The 17,181-nt window shown below is 59.6% G+C and overlaps 3 protein-coding genes across 3 annotated transcripts; 2 read left to right on the top strand and 1 right to left on the bottom strand.

Moving 5' to 3' along the window:
- Positions 1–49: 49 nt before the first annotated feature.
- Positions 50–6,383, top strand: BJ171DRAFT_594615 (chase domain-containing protein; the record flags this gene model as incomplete). Its single annotated transcript, XM_053114534.1, has 14 exons — positions 50–494; positions 639–676; positions 915–1,172; positions 1,291–1,559; positions 1,775–1,990; positions 2,174–2,348; positions 2,426–2,438; positions 2,882–3,780; positions 3,870–3,899; positions 4,099–4,351; positions 4,457–4,468; positions 4,609–5,250; positions 5,449–5,618; positions 5,790–6,383. The coding sequence occupies 14 exons, from the start codon at positions 50–52 to the stop codon at positions 6,183–6,185; spliced, it is 3,816 nt and encodes a 1,271-aa protein (XP_052971654.1). The 3' UTR covers positions 6,186–6,383.
- On the bottom strand, positions 6,332–11,064 carry BJ171DRAFT_3328 (peptidase family M1-domain-containing protein). Its single transcript, XM_053107139.1, has 10 exons — positions 10,749–11,064; positions 10,522–10,611; positions 10,213–10,389; positions 9,851–10,070; positions 9,374–9,544; positions 9,186–9,215; positions 8,915–9,068; positions 8,506–8,782; positions 7,709–8,326; positions 6,332–7,491 (listed from the first exon to the last, which is right to left on the bottom strand). Exons 1-10 carry the CDS (start codon positions 10,883–10,885, stop codon positions 6,630–6,632), a joined length of 2,736 nt encoding a protein of 911 aa, XP_052971653.1. The 5' UTR covers positions 10,886–11,064; the 3' UTR covers positions 6,332–6,629.
- A 1,398-nt stretch (positions 11,065–12,462) lies between these two features.
- BJ171DRAFT_484450 (uncharacterized protein) lies at positions 12,463–16,551 on the top strand. Its single transcript, XM_053108990.1, has 4 exons — positions 12,463–13,693; positions 14,039–14,480; positions 14,636–14,844; positions 15,016–16,551. Exons 1-4 carry the CDS (start codon positions 12,799–12,801, stop codon positions 16,422–16,424), a joined length of 2,955 nt encoding a protein of 984 aa, XP_052971652.1. The 5' UTR covers positions 12,463–12,798; the 3' UTR covers positions 16,425–16,551.
- The last annotated feature ends 630 nt before the right edge of the window (positions 16,552–17,181 follow it).

Here is a 17,181-nt window from a genome sequence, read left to right as displayed (position 1 = left end):
CTACGGTGCGCCGACGTCGACGGCAAACGCCCACGGCGAACCGCCCAAAATGGAGGAGCGGTCTTACCCCTCAGAAGGAGAGGTGCCCTCGCGGCCTTGCGTCTTGTACACAGAGAGCCTCAACAGCGTGCGACGGACAACTCGCTCAGACAACAACAGGATCGAGTCGCTGTTCACCACCCGACTGGAACCATATGATTACGAGGGCCTCTACACCCATAGCAGCAGTGAGTCCATCAACAAGAGCGATTCGCTCGATACCTTCTATGCCGCTCGATCTCCTCAGGGGCTCCCGACGCGACAGCGACCGCTCCCATCCTTCTTCAAGCGCTGCTTCCAATACATCCTGGACAACTTCTCGACGGTCTCGCTGGTGGTCAGCGTGTGCGTGTCTATCCCCGTGGCGTTCTACAAATGGCACATTGCCAGCCAAGACGAGATTTCCATCGCAACCATCCAGTTCCAGGAAACAGCTGCAAATGTCGCCACCGCGTGTAAGCCGCTACTGACGATCGATTGGGGAGGGGTGGGCGAATCGACGGTAATGTGGATCCAAATCAGCATGACTGACGGCCCATCCGACCGGTTTGTGTTCCGCGGTCGCCCACATGCGCACCACTCGATCTCCAATGCACAAGTGAAAGCCGAAATTAACACTTCAACATTCTACACCAAGGTGACTGGCGGGTGCTGTTGGTGCTTGAGCTACATTTGTGGGGGATTCGCAGCATGGTTTGGTGGGGTGGAGAGAATCCCCGTCAGCGAGATGCGCCAACAACCAATCAGCAAGTAACGCGATTGCTCAAGTCGCCTTGGCCTCAACGACCTTCATGAATGTTGTTGTGTCCGGAGCCATTGCTGTCGTCTCCTCGATCATATTGACTGTTGCGGTCTTGCTCTCTGACGGGGTTTAGATGATGGCCAACTATTTCGTTGCCGAGAACAACACACTTGGTCGAGTCAGGTTCCGGGTTGCCACGCATACATCGTTCTGGGCCAACGATTTTCTCCAGGGTATCGCCTTCTGTCCCTACGTCGTCGGCGATGAGCAGCGCCAGTTCTGGGAAAACGAGGGCCGGGCCAACTACAGCCCCAACTACACATTTACGGAAATGACCCCGAATGGCACCTTGATTCCGGCAAATCGCCACCCTGCCTATGTGCCGGTGCAGGTATGCTCTCGGACTGAACCCATTTTCGATTGCGTCTGGGCTTGCGGTGTGCAGTGTGTGATATCGCCGTCGCAGGCACTCCTGACCATTCTTGCTGGACTCAAACTCTGGTTCATAGTACGAGGAGCCTGTCGAAGCAAACCGACCAGCGATTGGTTTCGATCTCTATTCTGAGCCATCGAGGCGGGATGCAATCGACAAGGCTGCTCGAACGGGCCGACTGACTGTCACAGCCCGTCTCGAGCTTGTGCAAGTGCCGAGCCGGACGGAATACGGTATCTTGGTGTTTGTCCCGCTCTTCCGGGTCAACAATACGGTGGTGCCTGTGGTTGCGAATCAGCCCCAGTCGTTGTGGGCGTTGATAGCGGGTGTCACCAGAATCGACCGGTGAGAGTCAGGCCACTTGCTGTGATGCCGCACCCCATTTATGCTGCTGTCCGTGCGGAACTGGTGGCAGCAACTGGCCACTGCACCCGGCATCGATACAGTCGGGCTCCTGTATCGCGATTGGGCTACAGCAAGATTGAGTCGGCTGTGTGTCAAGTGGGGTTGCCGAGTATACGATGTCAGCTTGCTTACAGATGGATTCCTTCTGTGGGCAGCGTCGTTTATCTGGGGGCCTCCAGCCTCACGCTCCCATCCAAGTCTGTGGTGCTCCTCTTTGATACGAGCTCGCCGACAGGGCAGCAGTATCTCGGCCATTACAATCCCAGCAACGAGAATCCAAAGTTTGATAATTTCACATATCTCAGCACCCTCTCGCCCGACAACCTGCCTGCCGATCTGCTGTACACAACGCCAATAAGCTTTGTTGACCGGTGAGCATCATTTGCACACATGATCGATCGCACATGATCAATCGAGACGGCTGCCGGGCTGCTTGCATTGCAGTGGTGCTCACGCGCAGCGGGATCTCTCTTGGCTCGAAAACATGCTCTCCATCCATTGAACGGGCGGCGCTGGCATGTCTGCCGACACGATCTGAACGAACTCGGATGCAGTGACTGGTCTCTGGTGGTGATTGCGACACCCGGTTTCCTGGACTCGCAGCGGACGTTTGTGCCCACTCAAGTCTTCCTGGTCTCGCTCATCGAGCCCGTGCTTGCCATTGCCTTTCACTTCTATCTGCTGGCGCGGCAGCGGATGCGCACCACCCAGCCGGCGCTTCCGTATCAGGTATCGGTTGGTCGGCTGTAGCAGACGACTGCAAGGACGAGGGATGCCTTGTTTCAAATGTCCCTGATGCAATACAGTTCTTGCACGAGGGTATGTGAGGCCGTGACGAGCGAGCAACATCCACCACCGTGAGATGGGGTTGGATCGGTGTCGGCGCCAGCCGCTGTTGTCACATCGGTCTTGGCTGGAGTACCCATCGCGGGTGATGGATGCGAGCATTCCCACGTGGCCACCGAGACAAGGCCCGGCGTCACGGGACGACGCCAACGGCGCGCTGATCCCACCAGCGAGGACACAACCCTCGCCAAGCCCTCCGCAACCCCTCCCCTTTCGCACAATTGTTCCGCCTCTGGCCCAGCCCCGCTTGGTTATCCGTCCTCCGCCCTGATCGCATCTGCCTGCCCTGTTCCCGTCCCCATCTCGCCCACCTCCTGACCCCGCAGGCTTGCTCGCCAGCTCAGTGTTATCGGGCCCAGCTACTCTCTGCAGCAGCTTTATTCTCAACTGATCCCACAGCCCACTTGCCTGTCCAGGAGCACCTGGAGCCGTCACCATTTCTCCCGCCCATCCTGTGCTGACGTCTCCCCCGGCCTGCGCGGCCTTGGATGCCGATCCTTCTTCGGCCCGCTCACGACAGCGAACCATCATGCAAAAGGGCAACACAAAGCGGGTTGCCCCACACCGCATCAACTTGATCGCCCATCAGAAGGAGCGCCTCGACTCCCTCAAGGATGTCTACGACACATATGCAGATTTCATCGAGACTCTCCTCGACAATCTGCTCTCGCTCTACAACACTGCCCCGGTCCGCTTCTCGTCCGGTGCCCTCCAGCGGCTGCACTCGATTGGACTTGCCATTGGGCAGAAGGGCGCCTCGACGACCCTGACCCTGAAATCATCTCGTGAACAGTCCGAGCCGGCCCACCAGGACGGGTGCTCTGGCGACCTGCGCTCCAGCCCGTCGTCGGATGCAAACTCATCCACGGACCTGTCCACAAATGCCAAGTCAGCGACCACGCCGTCGTCGCCGTTCTGGCGCATCTGGATTCCGGCCTCGACCATGGCCAAGATGATCGTCCTTCGAGGCCGGTGCGCCCCAGCAGAGGCCAAGAAGCTGGCGACCTGGGAGTTTGTCGAGATGATGCTGGATCTCTTTGAAATGAAGAACGAAGGTGCCCTCCAGAGCGGATTCCTAGAGTCTGCCGTCGACACCACCGGCTTCGATTCGGCGAGCATGTGCAGCGACGGCGGCAGCGCCAGAGCCACGCCTTCCCAATCCTCGTCACTCCCGAGCGACTTTAGCAGCCCCGTGGAGCCTGTTCTGGCGCTGCAGGCGCATCCCGACACCAAGTGGCCAGCATGGCTGCCCGGAACCAATCAGTTTGCTGTCTCGGACGAGCTTGTGCACGATGCACTGCGGCACTTTTTCAAGGTGGGCTCCCGGCCGGTCGTGTGTCTTGGAAGCGCGACGGCTCGGCTCGATATCTGAGGCTCGTGTGCATCCTGCCCTGCTGTGTCTAGGCCAATGACGCTGCGCAGAAGCTCGTGGGAGTTCGCTCGACTGCATGACATGCTGCATCGAACTGATCTCATATCCTTGTCTGTCCCACGATCGGAAGTCTGGCACCATTCTCGCCCCATCCACAACCAAACGTCTCATACTACCTGATCTTCCCCCAACCGGCATTGCTGACCCACACCTGCTTGCCGATGGGCATCGCATGTGATCGCATGTGCATTGCATGTGCAGTGCGGTGTCGGAACGTATGTTTCCATGGGTCTTTTATACGAGCCCTACCTCCGGGCTAGCTGGGGCTACCAGCCAGAGCACCTCAAGTTCACGCTTCTCACCGCTGGACTCTGGATGAAGCGCCAAGGCAGCGCTCCCCTGTCCTTTATTATGCCGCTTTTTGCCAAAGCCCGGGAGTTGACCATGGAGGCCATCGAAACACCAACGCTGGAACTGGTCCAGTCTCTGCTTCTGGTCGGTCGGCAGGCTTTTTGTAAGTGAAGCAGCCATCTCAACCGATGTTCCTCTCGCCCGGCCTGCACACCGGTACTGACTCTTTTGCACCAAACTCGATGTGCACTCGCTCCTCTGTTTCCAGATATGGGCGACTGTAAGTGTGACGGCCCTTCTGCTTGCGTGTTCGCATGAGGCTGCTATTGCCGAACTGCATTCCGAATTTCTGCAGCCCATCGGTTGTCGTTGTGCTCATCCCACCATCGCTCCCCCCCCTTACCCACTTCACATCCGCAGTCAAGCTTCTCTGTCGCTTCATCAAAATGGCCATACACGCAGCTCAGTTCCTCAAGATAGATCGTCCGTCGTGGTATGTCGGCAAGACCTGGCTTGAGGCCGAGCATGCCCGTCGTGCCTGGTACCAGTGCGTGTATCTCAACTACCTGGTAGCCAGCCACATCATGGCATACCAATCGCCCGAGTCGGAGCCGACGCACCTGACCGTGCATTCGCCGCCGACAAACGAGTACCTCTGGACGAATCTGTCGGACTCTATGGACTTGACTACTGTGCCAGCGGCGCCGTTTGCTGTCGATCCATATATACCCACGTACGCCATCGATCTGCTCAAGTTTGTCCAGATCCAGCAGCAGGCCATACAGTACCTCTCGCTCTTCAACAACGGCCTGCCCGAGTTCAACGCCGAAACATACGAACTGGAAACGGCCCGGATCGAAGAATATCGCCTGTGGCAGAGCCTGACGCTCACGACCCTATCCAACTGGTATGCCAGCCTGCCCGGCTGGATGACCAACCTGGACAATGTCCTCGACGACAACAAGAGAAACATCCTTGGCCGGCTTTCGCTCGAGATCATCCACTGGAACACCATGTTCTACGGCACCATGATGCTCGTCAACTATCCGGCCGCCATCGAGGGTATGTTATGTTGACCCTGGATGCTGCCCTCGCTGTGCTCCACGGCTGTCGCATTGGCACATCGATGCTCTCAAGCATCGCTCCGGCCCAACTAACCCGTCCTCCATGTGTACATTTTCGTCCGGCGACTTGCCCGTATGCATCCGGACTTTTCCAAACTGTGTTGTTGCTCACGCCATTTGCCACGATGGCTGACAGAGCTCTGGCGAGACGAGCACTCTAACAGCCAGACATCGATCGCAATCGGGACCTGTCTTTCGACCAACGAAATCTTCCGACATCTCGTTGGCATGATCTACACCCTGGAGCGAGACCACTGCCACGACAAGTCCTTTTTGCTGAACAACTTTATACCGATATGCCGAATGGTGGGGACTGGTTCGATGACGGCACACCGACAGATGAATGGGCGAACAGAGCGATTAGGAAATGCGGCTTTGGTTGCATGGGTGATACAGCGGATTCTCCAGCCTGACTGTGTGTGTCTCCATCCTCCACCCATCCACTATCCATCCACCCATCTACTATCCATCTATCAGATCAATATCATTTCGTACCGGCTCAACCCGGCCCAGCCGATCGAGCCGTTGATCATGAAATGGATCCGAAACGACCAGTACAGCCACCAGCCCCGGCCCCAGTTCACCGAGCACCCGTCAAAGTTCTTCAAGGACATCTTCCGCAAGAGCATGATCCGGATCTCGCCGCGGGTCCGCAGCCGCGAGATTGCGCGCGAGGCCGTGAGGCGCTACCGGTCGCTGATCTACTCGGTCTGGGACCTGGCGATGGGGCCGTGGGTGCCCCAGGACCTGTGGAATCAAGTTGCAGCCGACCTGGGTCTCTCTCAGTTCATTGTACAGGGATGCACCGTCAATATCCAGGAGCTCGATCCGATCTTCTTGAGCCAGTTTGACGTTATCCGATCCAAGTCATGACCCAAGTCATGACCAGCCCCCCTCCTCCCACAACCGATGCGACCCCCGTTATGTTGTGTTGTGTTGTTCCTGCCGCGACTGTGCGTCCTCCTCACCATGTATATAGACGACCCATGCTGTACTGCACTGTCGATAGCTGTCTCGCTTTTGCTCCCATGGACCGTGCACTATGGTTTGGTGCACCACAAGGCCGGAGGAGAGCCGATCCAGAGACAACTAACTGGGTGAATGTATTCGGGAACTACAGCCGGGGTGGATCTGGAGATCCTGCCGCTTCGCTTCTCTGCGCAGGATCAGCGATGCGTCCACACACAAACGTGCGCATTTGTCAGTCGGGAAAAACTAGAGCTTTTGTTCCTGGAGCGGAGAGGAAGGAGTTGGAATCGGTGGGAGGTTGAGGAGAACGGCTGGAGGTTGAGGAGAAAGGTGAGCCCAGCAAGGTGTTTAGGCCTTGACGTGGAGCTTGACCCAGGCCGTGACGCTCTCGGCGTCCCGCTCGACCCACTTGGTCTTGCTGCGGACGTGCTCCAGGGTCTGGTTGAGCTTCATAGAGGCAGCCTTGACCTGCTCGACACGCAGGCTGCGCTCCTCCTCGGGAAGACCAGCGCCGCTGGCCCAGTCCTCGACGCGCTTGACAACCTCGTCGCCGATCTGGGCGCCGACGGGGGCGGCAAGGACGTGGCCCATCAGCGACATGGTGGCGCTCAGGCGCTCGTGCAGGGTGGTCCAGTTCTTGACGATCCAGTCCCAGACGTACGGGAGGACTTGCTTCTTGAGTGGGCCGCTGCAGAGCGAGATGATGGGGTAGTGCAGATCCTGCGAGCGCACCAGGTTCTGGTCCAGGGTGAGCTCAAGGACGCGGTCGACCAGCTCAAACTTGGGAACATGGCCGATGGCGCCAAGAGCAACCAGGCGCTGGTCCTGGGCGGGGGCGGTCTTGTAGATGTTGAGGATGGCCTCGAGGTCGGCCTCGGGCTGGGTGGAGTTGGAGAGGACAACGGCGTAGGCGGTGCCACGGAGGTTGGGGTGCAGGGCCGACTCGTCGCCGGCAATGAAGCGGGCAAAGCGCTCCTTGAGATCGGCGATGACGACAGCATCGTCCGCACGGGCGGCAGCGCCAACAACCAGGCTGCGCTTCATGGTATCGAGATGGTCCTCGCTGGCGGGGTAGTCCAGACCGACTTGGGCGGCCTTGCGAGAGAAGATGCTGCGCTGCAGAGCCTTGAGGCCATCGACAACATCCTCGGGCTGGAGGTAGAAAGCGTTTCGCAGGCCGGCAAGGTGGGTGTGGATCTCGTCGAGGACGCTGAGGGAGCAATCGACCGGAGCGTCGCAGGATGGGGAGGAGCAGGATATGGTCAGCGGTCTCGTCCGATGCACATGCTCGCTTTGCCTCTGCTTTTGCTTTGTTTCGTCACGATCGGCTGGCTACGACAGAATCTGTCGATAAACCAACACACATTCATCCCCGCCAAGCCATGGGGGGGATGGGTGGTGCGCGCTCGACATGCGGCTCCACTTACACAAAGTTCTGCTCGGCGTCATAGCCGGTCAGGACCTCAAGAGCGACGGTGGTGCTGGCATAACCGGCCTTGGCAAGGGCAAAGGCATCGTTGACGACGCCGACACGGTCGGTGGTCGAGAAGGCGTTGATGTTGGTGGAGATGGCGTGGGCCAAGGCCTTGATCTGCGACTCCTGGAAGCTTGTGCGGTAGAAGCCGGTGGATCCGCTGTTCAGCTTCCACCACGAGCCCTCGGCTTGGGTGTAAGGGATGGTGACGGTGGTGTGGCGGTCGGTGAGGATGTGATCCGAGGGGTGCGAGGACAGGTGCGAGATGATCAGGAGCGGGATGGTCCAGAGGGTCTCGTCTTCCTCGTCCTTGACGTCGCCCGAGGACAGGAAGCGGTTCTGGCGGAGGGTGATGGTGAGCTCGTTCTTCTCGGCATCAAAGACCTCGGACTCGACCGTGACGATAGGGAAGCCGATCTTGCGGGTCCAGACGTACATGAGACCCTCGACATCCTTGCCAGAAGCAAGACCGAGGTGTCTCCACAGATCGACGGTGCTGGCGTTGCGGAACTTGAACTCCTGCAGGTAGCTGCGGACGCCGTTCATGAAGGTCTCCTTGCCCAGGTACGAGCTGGTGGTCATGAAAGGCGAGTGTATCCACCATGGAAACAGGAGAGTGTCAGTGCTTGCTGGATCCCAAAGCACACAGTATGGCATTCACGGATGTGCGGGAGCTCAAGATTCGCATTCAACGAGAGCCCAGAGGCCCAGCGAGAGCAGCTTGGGGCAGTCCATCGGGCCGGCACGCACCTGATCATGCGAATGACCGATCCACCCTTGAGGTACGAGATGGCATCGAAGATCTGGTTGATCTCGTGGGCCTTTTGGACCTCGACCTCGATGGGGTGAGAGGAGCGGAGTCCGTCCAGGTTCTGGGCGGCAGTGAAGTCGCCGAGGAACTGGGTCCAGACATCCCACTCGGGGAAGAGGTTGTCGACAGCCATCCAGCCAACAAAGGTGGCAAAGCCTTCGTTAAGCCAGAGATCGCTCCACCAGTCCATGGTGACCAGGTTGCCGAACCATTGGTCTTTTGGAAATGTGGTACGGGGCGGGGAAGTGATAGCAGCGCGGTGCAGAAGATGAAGCAAGATCAGTGACACGGTCTCTGAAGCAGCGAGTCGGAAGCAGATAGAGCTAGCTGGCTGGAGAGACTACTTACGGGCAAGCTCGTGGCCGACGACGTAGGCAATCTGCTGCTTGGCGCGGACAGAGGAGTTCTTCTCGTCAAAGAGGAGGGCAACGGTTCTGTAGGTGACCAGACCCCAGTTCTCCATGGCACCGGCGCCAAAGTCGGGAATGGCGATCATGTCCATCTGTCAGGCGCGATTAGGGTTTAGTTAGAACCAGGATTGGTACTGGGACAGATTGATCTGAGCCGATCCACGGAGCCTGGAGCAGAAGCAGCGGATGGGAGGTGGGAACGCACATACCTTGGGAAGAGGGTAGGGGGCGTTGAAGTACTGGCGGAATTCGAGCATCGGAAGCGTTAGTTGGCCATGCAGAGACAGAGACAGAGACAGAGACAGAGACAGAGACAGAGACAGAGACAGAGACAGAGACAGAGACAGAGACAGAGACAGAGACAGAGTGCTTAACGGGTGCAGTTAGGGCTGCTTACCTCGGAGAAGTACTCAAGAGTGCGGGCAGCAACGCCAAGGGCGAAGCGGCCGCGCTCAACCTCGCCAGGCAGAGTGTAGACACGGACGGTGATGGGTTTGGCGCCCTCGGGCTTCTTGGGGTATGAGGTGGTCTCGATGAACTCAAAGTCACCGACGGCGAAAGCGACGAGCTGGAGGACGCAGACCAAGGGCGGTACGCAGGTGTGTCAGAGAGCATGAATCCACACAACAGGAACAAGCTCGAGGTGAGAATGGCTCCAACGCTCGAGCACAATGGACAGACACAGGAGAGACAGCGGTGCCGACGACCACGTTTTCAGCTGCCGTTTCTGCCGCCAGCCAAACTGATGGCGCCATCCGGGAGAGACGGGAGATCAAGGCTCTGCATCTCGGGCCGTGCGCCTTGGGCACCCCTCCCCGCCGCACAGCAATAGAAAGAGAAACAGAAATAGAGCTGGGAGCCGCACTCAACTTACGTAGGTGCTGACGATGGGAGTGGTGGCAAAGTGGACAGCCTTGAGCTCACGTCCATCAACCTGGATGTGCTTCTCCTCGATGACATTCATGTTGGAGAGGGCAACGAGGGCGAGATCGACGTTGAGGATGACGTCGAAGGTGGCCTTGACGTTGGGCTCGTCCCAGCAAGGGAAGCACCGGCGGGCATCGGTGGCCTCGAACTGGGTGACGACGAGATGCCTGCAGGATTCGAGGAGGGGGGGGAGCCGGCAAGAATTAGCACGGATCAAGAGCGCCAGGGCGAGTGCGCACAAACACTCCGGCGGAGCGACAGCGATCGGAGACAGAGAAGTTGCGGATACCACCGGCCAGGAAGACTCACTTTTTGCTGCCATCGGCGCCGGTGTAGGCACTGCGGTAGAAACCAGCGAGCTTATCGTTGTGGACACCGGTGAAGGCGAGCTCCAGGGTGGCCTCGGAGCCGGCAGCGAGGGCATCGGCAAAGGTAAAGGTAACTCGCTCGAGCTCCTTCTCATAAGTGATGCTGGTGGCCTCTTGGCTGGCAAATGGAACAGGAGATTGAATGTCAGCCATATCGCGATCGACGGCCACGACGGAACAGAAGTGATCCGCCAATGCAGGCGCAAACGCAGTGCTGCTTTCGCATCAGGCATGTTTGCTGGGGACTGACCTGACGCCGTCCACGGTGACCTTGGCGGTCTTGACGTCGAGCTCGTTGGCGTTGGTGACGATGGAGGTGGTGGCTTCGTTGACCTTGACCCTGTCGAGCAGAAAAGCATGATTAGTGACCCAGGCGGCACCAGCAACACCGGCAGCATCCCGAGGCAACCGCATCTGCAGCACCGGGCATTCGATCGTGCGGGGATCTGACGCCGTTGCCCTTGCACAAGTACGTACTTGATGGCAACGGATCCAGCAAAGACAAAGTCGCCGCCGAGGTTGGGGGTGATGTTGATGGCATAGTGAACGGGAGTCACATTGCCGGGGAGAACCTCGCGCTTGGCCGAGGCAAGATTGGCGGTGGTTTGGCACATGGCTGCGGGGAGGAGGAGGAATACGAGGTGCTGGGGAGATGAAGTGGAAGACGAGCAGGAAACGCAGGACCGCAGGAACCGCGGGCGACCGACGGCTTTTGAAGGGCCAGCGCGGGGCTGGATCTCTGGCTGGGGAGCCTTGGCGCCGGGGGTGGCCCTTGAAGGCCGATGGTGCGATTGGACGGACGATGGGCGACGCAGCCGGCGGCGATTGGACGGGGCCGGGTGGGCTGGTAAGCAGCCGCCCGAGAGCAAGGAGCACGAATGGGAAGTGGGAATGCAAGCGCAGCGACATGAAGGAAGGGGGGGGGCAAGATTCAAAGGAGTGGTTGCGCAAGACACTGCTTTGGTCGAGTGTCCCACACAGCGATCGACAGCGACAGCCGAGCAGGTCGTTCGACGACAAGCAGAGCAGCCATGGGGGACGGCGTCAGCTGCCCGGCTGAGCTGCTGGAGGATCAGCAGGCGGTTACAGCGAACATCTTTGAAATGGGGACACCTTCACGCCCGGATGACTTGCGTGGGCAGTGTGGGCAGTGTGGGTTGCATGGCTTGTGTGAACAGACGACTTTGATCGGCATTCGAACTCCATGCACTCGACCGGGTGTGTGATATGATCGACTACGCCGTGTTTGTCCCATTGTTAGTTTAGCACACTGTACAAATCGGTGTGCGAACATCAGGTTGCTGTAAAATGTAAAGTCGGCCGGCGCAAGACCGAGAGACGTTGGACATGTTCGGCGCCATGCAGGACCATGAAAGACATGTCCGAAGTGGTTTGGCACTGTGGGACATGTCTCGGTCTTGGTCGGGCCAGCGCAACCTGTTGAACCCACCTGTTGAGCCCACCATCCTGCGGCATGGGCCAAGCAGCCAGCAAGGCCCGTCCTGCCAGGCAGGAAGCGCATCCCGGTCGCCGATCCCGGCGGTCGCGCAGCCAGAAGCTTGTGCCCAAGCGACGGCTGTGCGGGAGGCTGATCCCGCAGGCCGCGCAAGGAGTGTTTTCCACCACACCTCTGATCATGCGGCCCTCGATCCATGCGAAACGGCCATGTCTCATGGCGATGGTGGGGTCGAGTATCCACCCAGCATCGAGGACGATGGCGGATTTGCTCGCATGATGAGGCGAGTGCGGGGCGGTGTGGCACGGGGCTGGTGCAGCAAGGCGCTGGCAAGTGCAGCCGGCAATGCCCACCCCGGTCGCTGCCCAAATGCATCCAAAAGCTTCGATTGCCAACAAAGACGGGAAGCTGGAAGCCAGCAGGATCACACCGCTGAGTTGCTATCTTCGCTGAGCTGCTTTCTTCGCTGTCTTTTACTCTCTTCGCTGTCTTTACTTCTTTGCTGTCTGTTGCTCTTCACTTGTGCCACCCGAGTTCCCAGTTGCCGCCAATCACCAGCCGTGGCGCACTGTCACATGCATGTCATGTGGACCGACGTGACTCGCACGCTTCTTCTCCTCGGCTCTCTCTCGCCACGCGCTCTCGGCTGCTCTCGGCCGCTCTCGCTCCTCGGTCCTGGCTGTGTCGCCGTTCGATCCGTCTTGTCCCGTTCTCCTCCTTTCCCTCCATCCATCCATCCATCCATCCACTCGTCCATCCACTCATCCATCCATCCACCCATCCATCCAGCTCGATCTTGCTCGGCGCTGTCTTTCCCGTCTTGACTGCAAACCCCCATTCGCGTCGCTTGCTGCTCCCGCAATACACATCGCTGGGGCCAACCTATCCATCTCCATTGCACTTCACGCAATACACGCCTGTCTCGCCGACCAGAGCACGCTGCCAGCTGTCTCTGTCCCCTCCCTCCCCTTCTCTGCTCGCTTGTCTATCGGGCTGCCCATCCCTTAGTCTTTCCTCAAACATCCCGCCCGCACAGATCGCCGTCCTCCATTCTCCTTCTGCTACTCACCAATGGACCTTCCTCCAGTCTCTTCCGATTCCCTGCTTGGGCCGGAGCCGCGCATGATTCCAGCCAGTTCTGCGGCACTGCTCGCTGAGGTTTCGGGGTCGCTCGTCCAGCCAATCCCCACGGCTGGCGATCGGCAAAGCGGCCCCGATCATCTGCTTCCACCCATCCACTTCGCTCCAGGTCCAGGTTCAGGTCCAGGTCCAGGTCCAGCTCGCGACTCCCATCTGGATCCGTCCGATGTGTATGAGCCAGAAGAGTATGAGGAAGAAGTGTCGAGCGGGTACATTCTGCCGTTGCTGATGCAAACGCCCTCTGCTGTCGGCACTCTTGCCCATGGCCCCGCCGACGCCTCGCTCGGCTGGGCCGCCGGCAATGCCCCCGGCCAAGCCTATGCTGCCAGTCACGGCCATGCCGGCAGCAGCAGCCAGAACGGCGCCCTCCTCCCAGCAGGTCGCCAAGGAGGCGGACTCTCAGAACCCCCCGCTGCCCCAAAACCACGACCTCCTCCCCACGGCGAGCCGAGTGTTGTCTCCAATGTCCAGCCCCGTCCTCGTCCCGGCACCGATGCCCATCTCAATGCGAAGCCGCCGGGCAGCGATCCCTCCGATGCAAGCGAAACGTGTGATCCGCACCAGTTCCATCCCCACCACACTGTCCAATTCGTGGCACCGCCCGGAGTCATCTCCACGTTGCCATACGGCTGCAGAATGTTTATCGGAAACCTGGCCTCGGAGCACACCAGCAAGAGCGAGCTGGCCTTGATTTTCGCCGAGTACGGCAACATCATTGAAATCTCGATCAAAGACTCCTTTGGCTTCATCCAGTTTGACAACCCAGAGTCCTGTCGCGCTGCCATGGCCGGTGCCAATGGCCGGATCGTGGGCGGCCTGAGCCTAGGTAGGTTTCGATCGATCTGCCCGCCTTCTACGCCGAGCGGTGGCGATTCCATCCCGAGGCACGACTTATGCCACCCTCGGCGGTACTATTCCGCCAAGCGAGCGACCGTCGCCCTCGATCGCCGTCACGCAACAGCGTCCTGTCTTGTTGTTATGCTCCGGCGTATCCAGCATCCTTTCCATCGCCGCCAACCCGTCGACAGCAGCAGATCGGGCGATGCTCTTGAAATGCCCATGGAACACCCGTCGTTGCGCATCTGGCTCACCCCTCCGGATCGCTTGTTCTTGTTCCTGCGTCAACTGCCCATTCACCACCGTGTCCCTTATCCTGCCATACTTGCCGCAGATCTCAAGCTCTCCAAAGACAAGGGGCGCCGTCGCCCTCCGAGCCCCCTCCGCCATCATCGCAGCGATCGACCAGAGCCGGCTCCGCGTCGGCCCGACCGCGAGCGGCCCCGGGACAACCGACCAGGTCGCGAACGAGACCCCCACGACTATCCTGAGCGCGACCGGCACGCTGGCCCGCGCGGACGGGTCTATCGGGAGGACTCGGATTCGGAGCTCGACGATCGGCTGCGCTACGAACGGAGGGACAAAAGCCCTCGAGGCGGAGCCGGCCGTCCTCGTCGGCGCAGTGCCTCTCCGCCGCGGTGGGGCAGCGGACCCCGACGAGACCTGAAATACGATCGCGACGTTCGTATCTCCCTCCCCTCCGAGTTCCCGCTGCCTCGGCGATACGGCCCTGACGTGCCGGACTGCCAAGTGATTGTCTTGGATGAAATCGATCGGTATGCGTGCGTTCCAGATAGCCGCTTACTCGCAGACCCGTAGCTTTGGTTTTGAGGGCCCCGCCAGTCTCATGCGAACGTGCGCCCGCCATGGGATCCCGTCCCTGCCTACATTGACTAATCCTGTCGACTGTGTTGTCCATCACCCCGCTTAGTAACTTTATCTGGCAGCTCGAGGGACTCATCAAGAATGCCCGGTTCAAGGTGGATACGCTCTTTTTGTCCCCCAAGCTGCCGCTTCGTGGCGTGATCTACCAAATGAAGGCCGAAGGCGTCCGATCCGTGATTCTTCTCGAGCGCCAGCACGAGCGGAACGGCCTGTTTTCGATGCAGCTGTTCCACGACAACGGCTCGTTTACTTCGCGTAAGTGTCGCTGCCACACCTTTTCGGAAACGGAATGGCATGGACGCCTTAATCTCGTCGACCCGCATTGCATGCTTCCGGTTATGCACGATCGGTGTGTTTCTAGTGTCCCCAAAGTCAGACACTCTCAGACTCACATCGACCCCCAATGCCCATCGTCTGCCCTCGTAGACGAGCAAATCGACGGCCCCACAGCCGTTCGTATCCTTCAAGATGACCGCAACGCCCGTCAGCACCCGCGGCTCCCCGGTTCTGGCGCAAATCTGCCCAATACTGCCGCGCCGCCTGCTGCAGCCAACCTGGGCGGTGTACCGCCAAGCCTGCTCGCCTCTCTGAACATCGACCCCCAGACCTTCTCGGCTGCCTTGAACATGCTGCAGCACATCCAGTCAGGCACGGCCAATGCGTCTGCGCTCAATCCAAGCCCACTTGGTCCCGGCGCAGCCAGCACAAATCCCCTTGGCGTCAATCCCGTCAGCGCGCCCATCAATCCAAATCCTCTGGGTGCCAGTCTTTCCGGTGCTAGTCCAGTCGGTACCAATCCCTTGAGCCAGTTACTTGGCGCTCTGGCTCCCGCAGCCGGCAGCCAAGGCAGCATGCAACCAGTGGTTTCTGCGCCTCCGAGTGGACTGCTTCAGCCCCAGCCTATTCCGTTGACAGTGCCCATGCAGCCTCGGCCATACGCAGCACCGAGCAGCAACCTGCCACCACAGCCGGTCACATCCGGCCCCGCTAACCCGCCCGATCTGCAGGCAAACATTGCATCGCTGCTGTCCAATCCAAGTCTCAAGCAACTTCTGCAGAGCGCCTCCGGTATACTCGGCCCTGGTGCTGCTCAAGATCAGCGTGGCTCGTCAGGTCCTGCAGCCGTACCGGTGTCGCTAGGGATGCAACAGCAGCAGCAACAGCCACAGCAGACACAGCAGACGCAGCAACCATCTGGCCCTGGCTATCCCGGGGTGTCTCTGCCCCAGCAGCCGCAGCTGTCGAATCCATATGCCCCGAGGCCACCGCTCCCAGGACAGCCCGGCGTTTATGTACCACAGCCAGGACAGCAGCCACCAGTCTATGCCAGTGCACCACCTGTACCAGGACAGCCAGGATTCCAGGCGAGACCTGGACCTCCTCCGCCCCAGACCGGCTTCAATCCACCCACAACACATGCCGCCGCCGCCGGGCTGGCAGCCTCCGCTGAGTCGGTCGGAGACATTCTCGAGCGGCTGAAACAGATCCAGAACATGCGTACCGGCACGCCGGGAACAGTTCCGCTGCTTGGCAAGCCTGGAGGCGATGTCCCGCTGGGTTTCCAGGCCGCCCAGCCCGCCCAACCTCCCCTCGGCTCCTCGCTGTCGCCATTTGGATCTTTCCAGGCTGCCCAGGCGCCGCCTCCACAGCCGCTACAGCACTCTCAGCAGCAACAGCAGCCACAACAGCCGTTTCCGCAGTATCAGCCGCCACCACCGCGCCAGCAGCAGGCCGGAATGCCAGGCTTTGCTCGGCCGCCCTTCAACCCAGGCTCGGCACCGCATGCGCATGGGTACGGCGGCCGAAATCCGGGCGGTCCATATGGCCGCCACTAAGCCGGGCTTGTCCGTATACGATATATGGAGGGAGGGAAACTCACCTGCATCCGCCAGCGTGAGAAAGAGAATGACAGACAGGGTTTCTGATGAGAAGAAATACAGCACTAGATCGTTTCCTTTTGACAAATCGTTGTGGGAATGTGTTCGTTTGGCGATCAAGGTCAGTCGGTTGGGCGACAGGGCTGTTGGCATCGGGCCGAATCGGATTCAGATCGCACCAGATTGGATTCGATTGGGAATCTCGGCGTGAGCCAAAATGCTTTATGCGGCCTGGGCAACCGACACAAACGCCCCTCTCGCCGATTCCCACGCTGCAACGCAACGATGAGAACATTCGGGCCATACTACCGGCCAGACCACGGCGACATTATCGGATATTCGTCTCATGGCAGCAAGGAACACACCCAGGCATTTGCATTGACTGGCCCGCCCGCCCTTCCAGAGCCCCTCCCGCCGATAGGATCTCGGCAAGTCGATGAAAATGCAAACACCGACTCAGCCCCACCACCAGCACAACTGCTATCCCGCCCAGCCGCAGCACCCCAGCCGTCAGACCCAGCCGCCTCTCTATCGAGCCATGCTGTCGTCACTGCTCTTGAGCCGACCTGGTCACGCCAGAGCAATCCCTTCGAGCTGCTCAACATCCAGATGATCCACGAGCGGCTGATGGAGCTGGAGCACGCCGCAAGCGAAAACGAGCGACGAACGGCGGCACTCACAGCGCGAGTCGAAGATCTGCTGGAGATGCATTCGG

This window comes from Polychytrium aggregatum (genome assembly GCF_025602895.1).
Source record: "Polychytrium aggregatum strain JEL109 chromosome Unknown BJ171scaffold_1, whole genome shotgun sequence".
Lineage (NCBI taxonomy): Eukaryota > Fungi > Chytridiomycota > Chytridiomycetes > Polychytriales > Polychytrium > Polychytrium aggregatum.
Note: the sequence above shows the minus strand (reverse complement) of the source record. Positions and strands in the feature narration are given on the sequence as shown.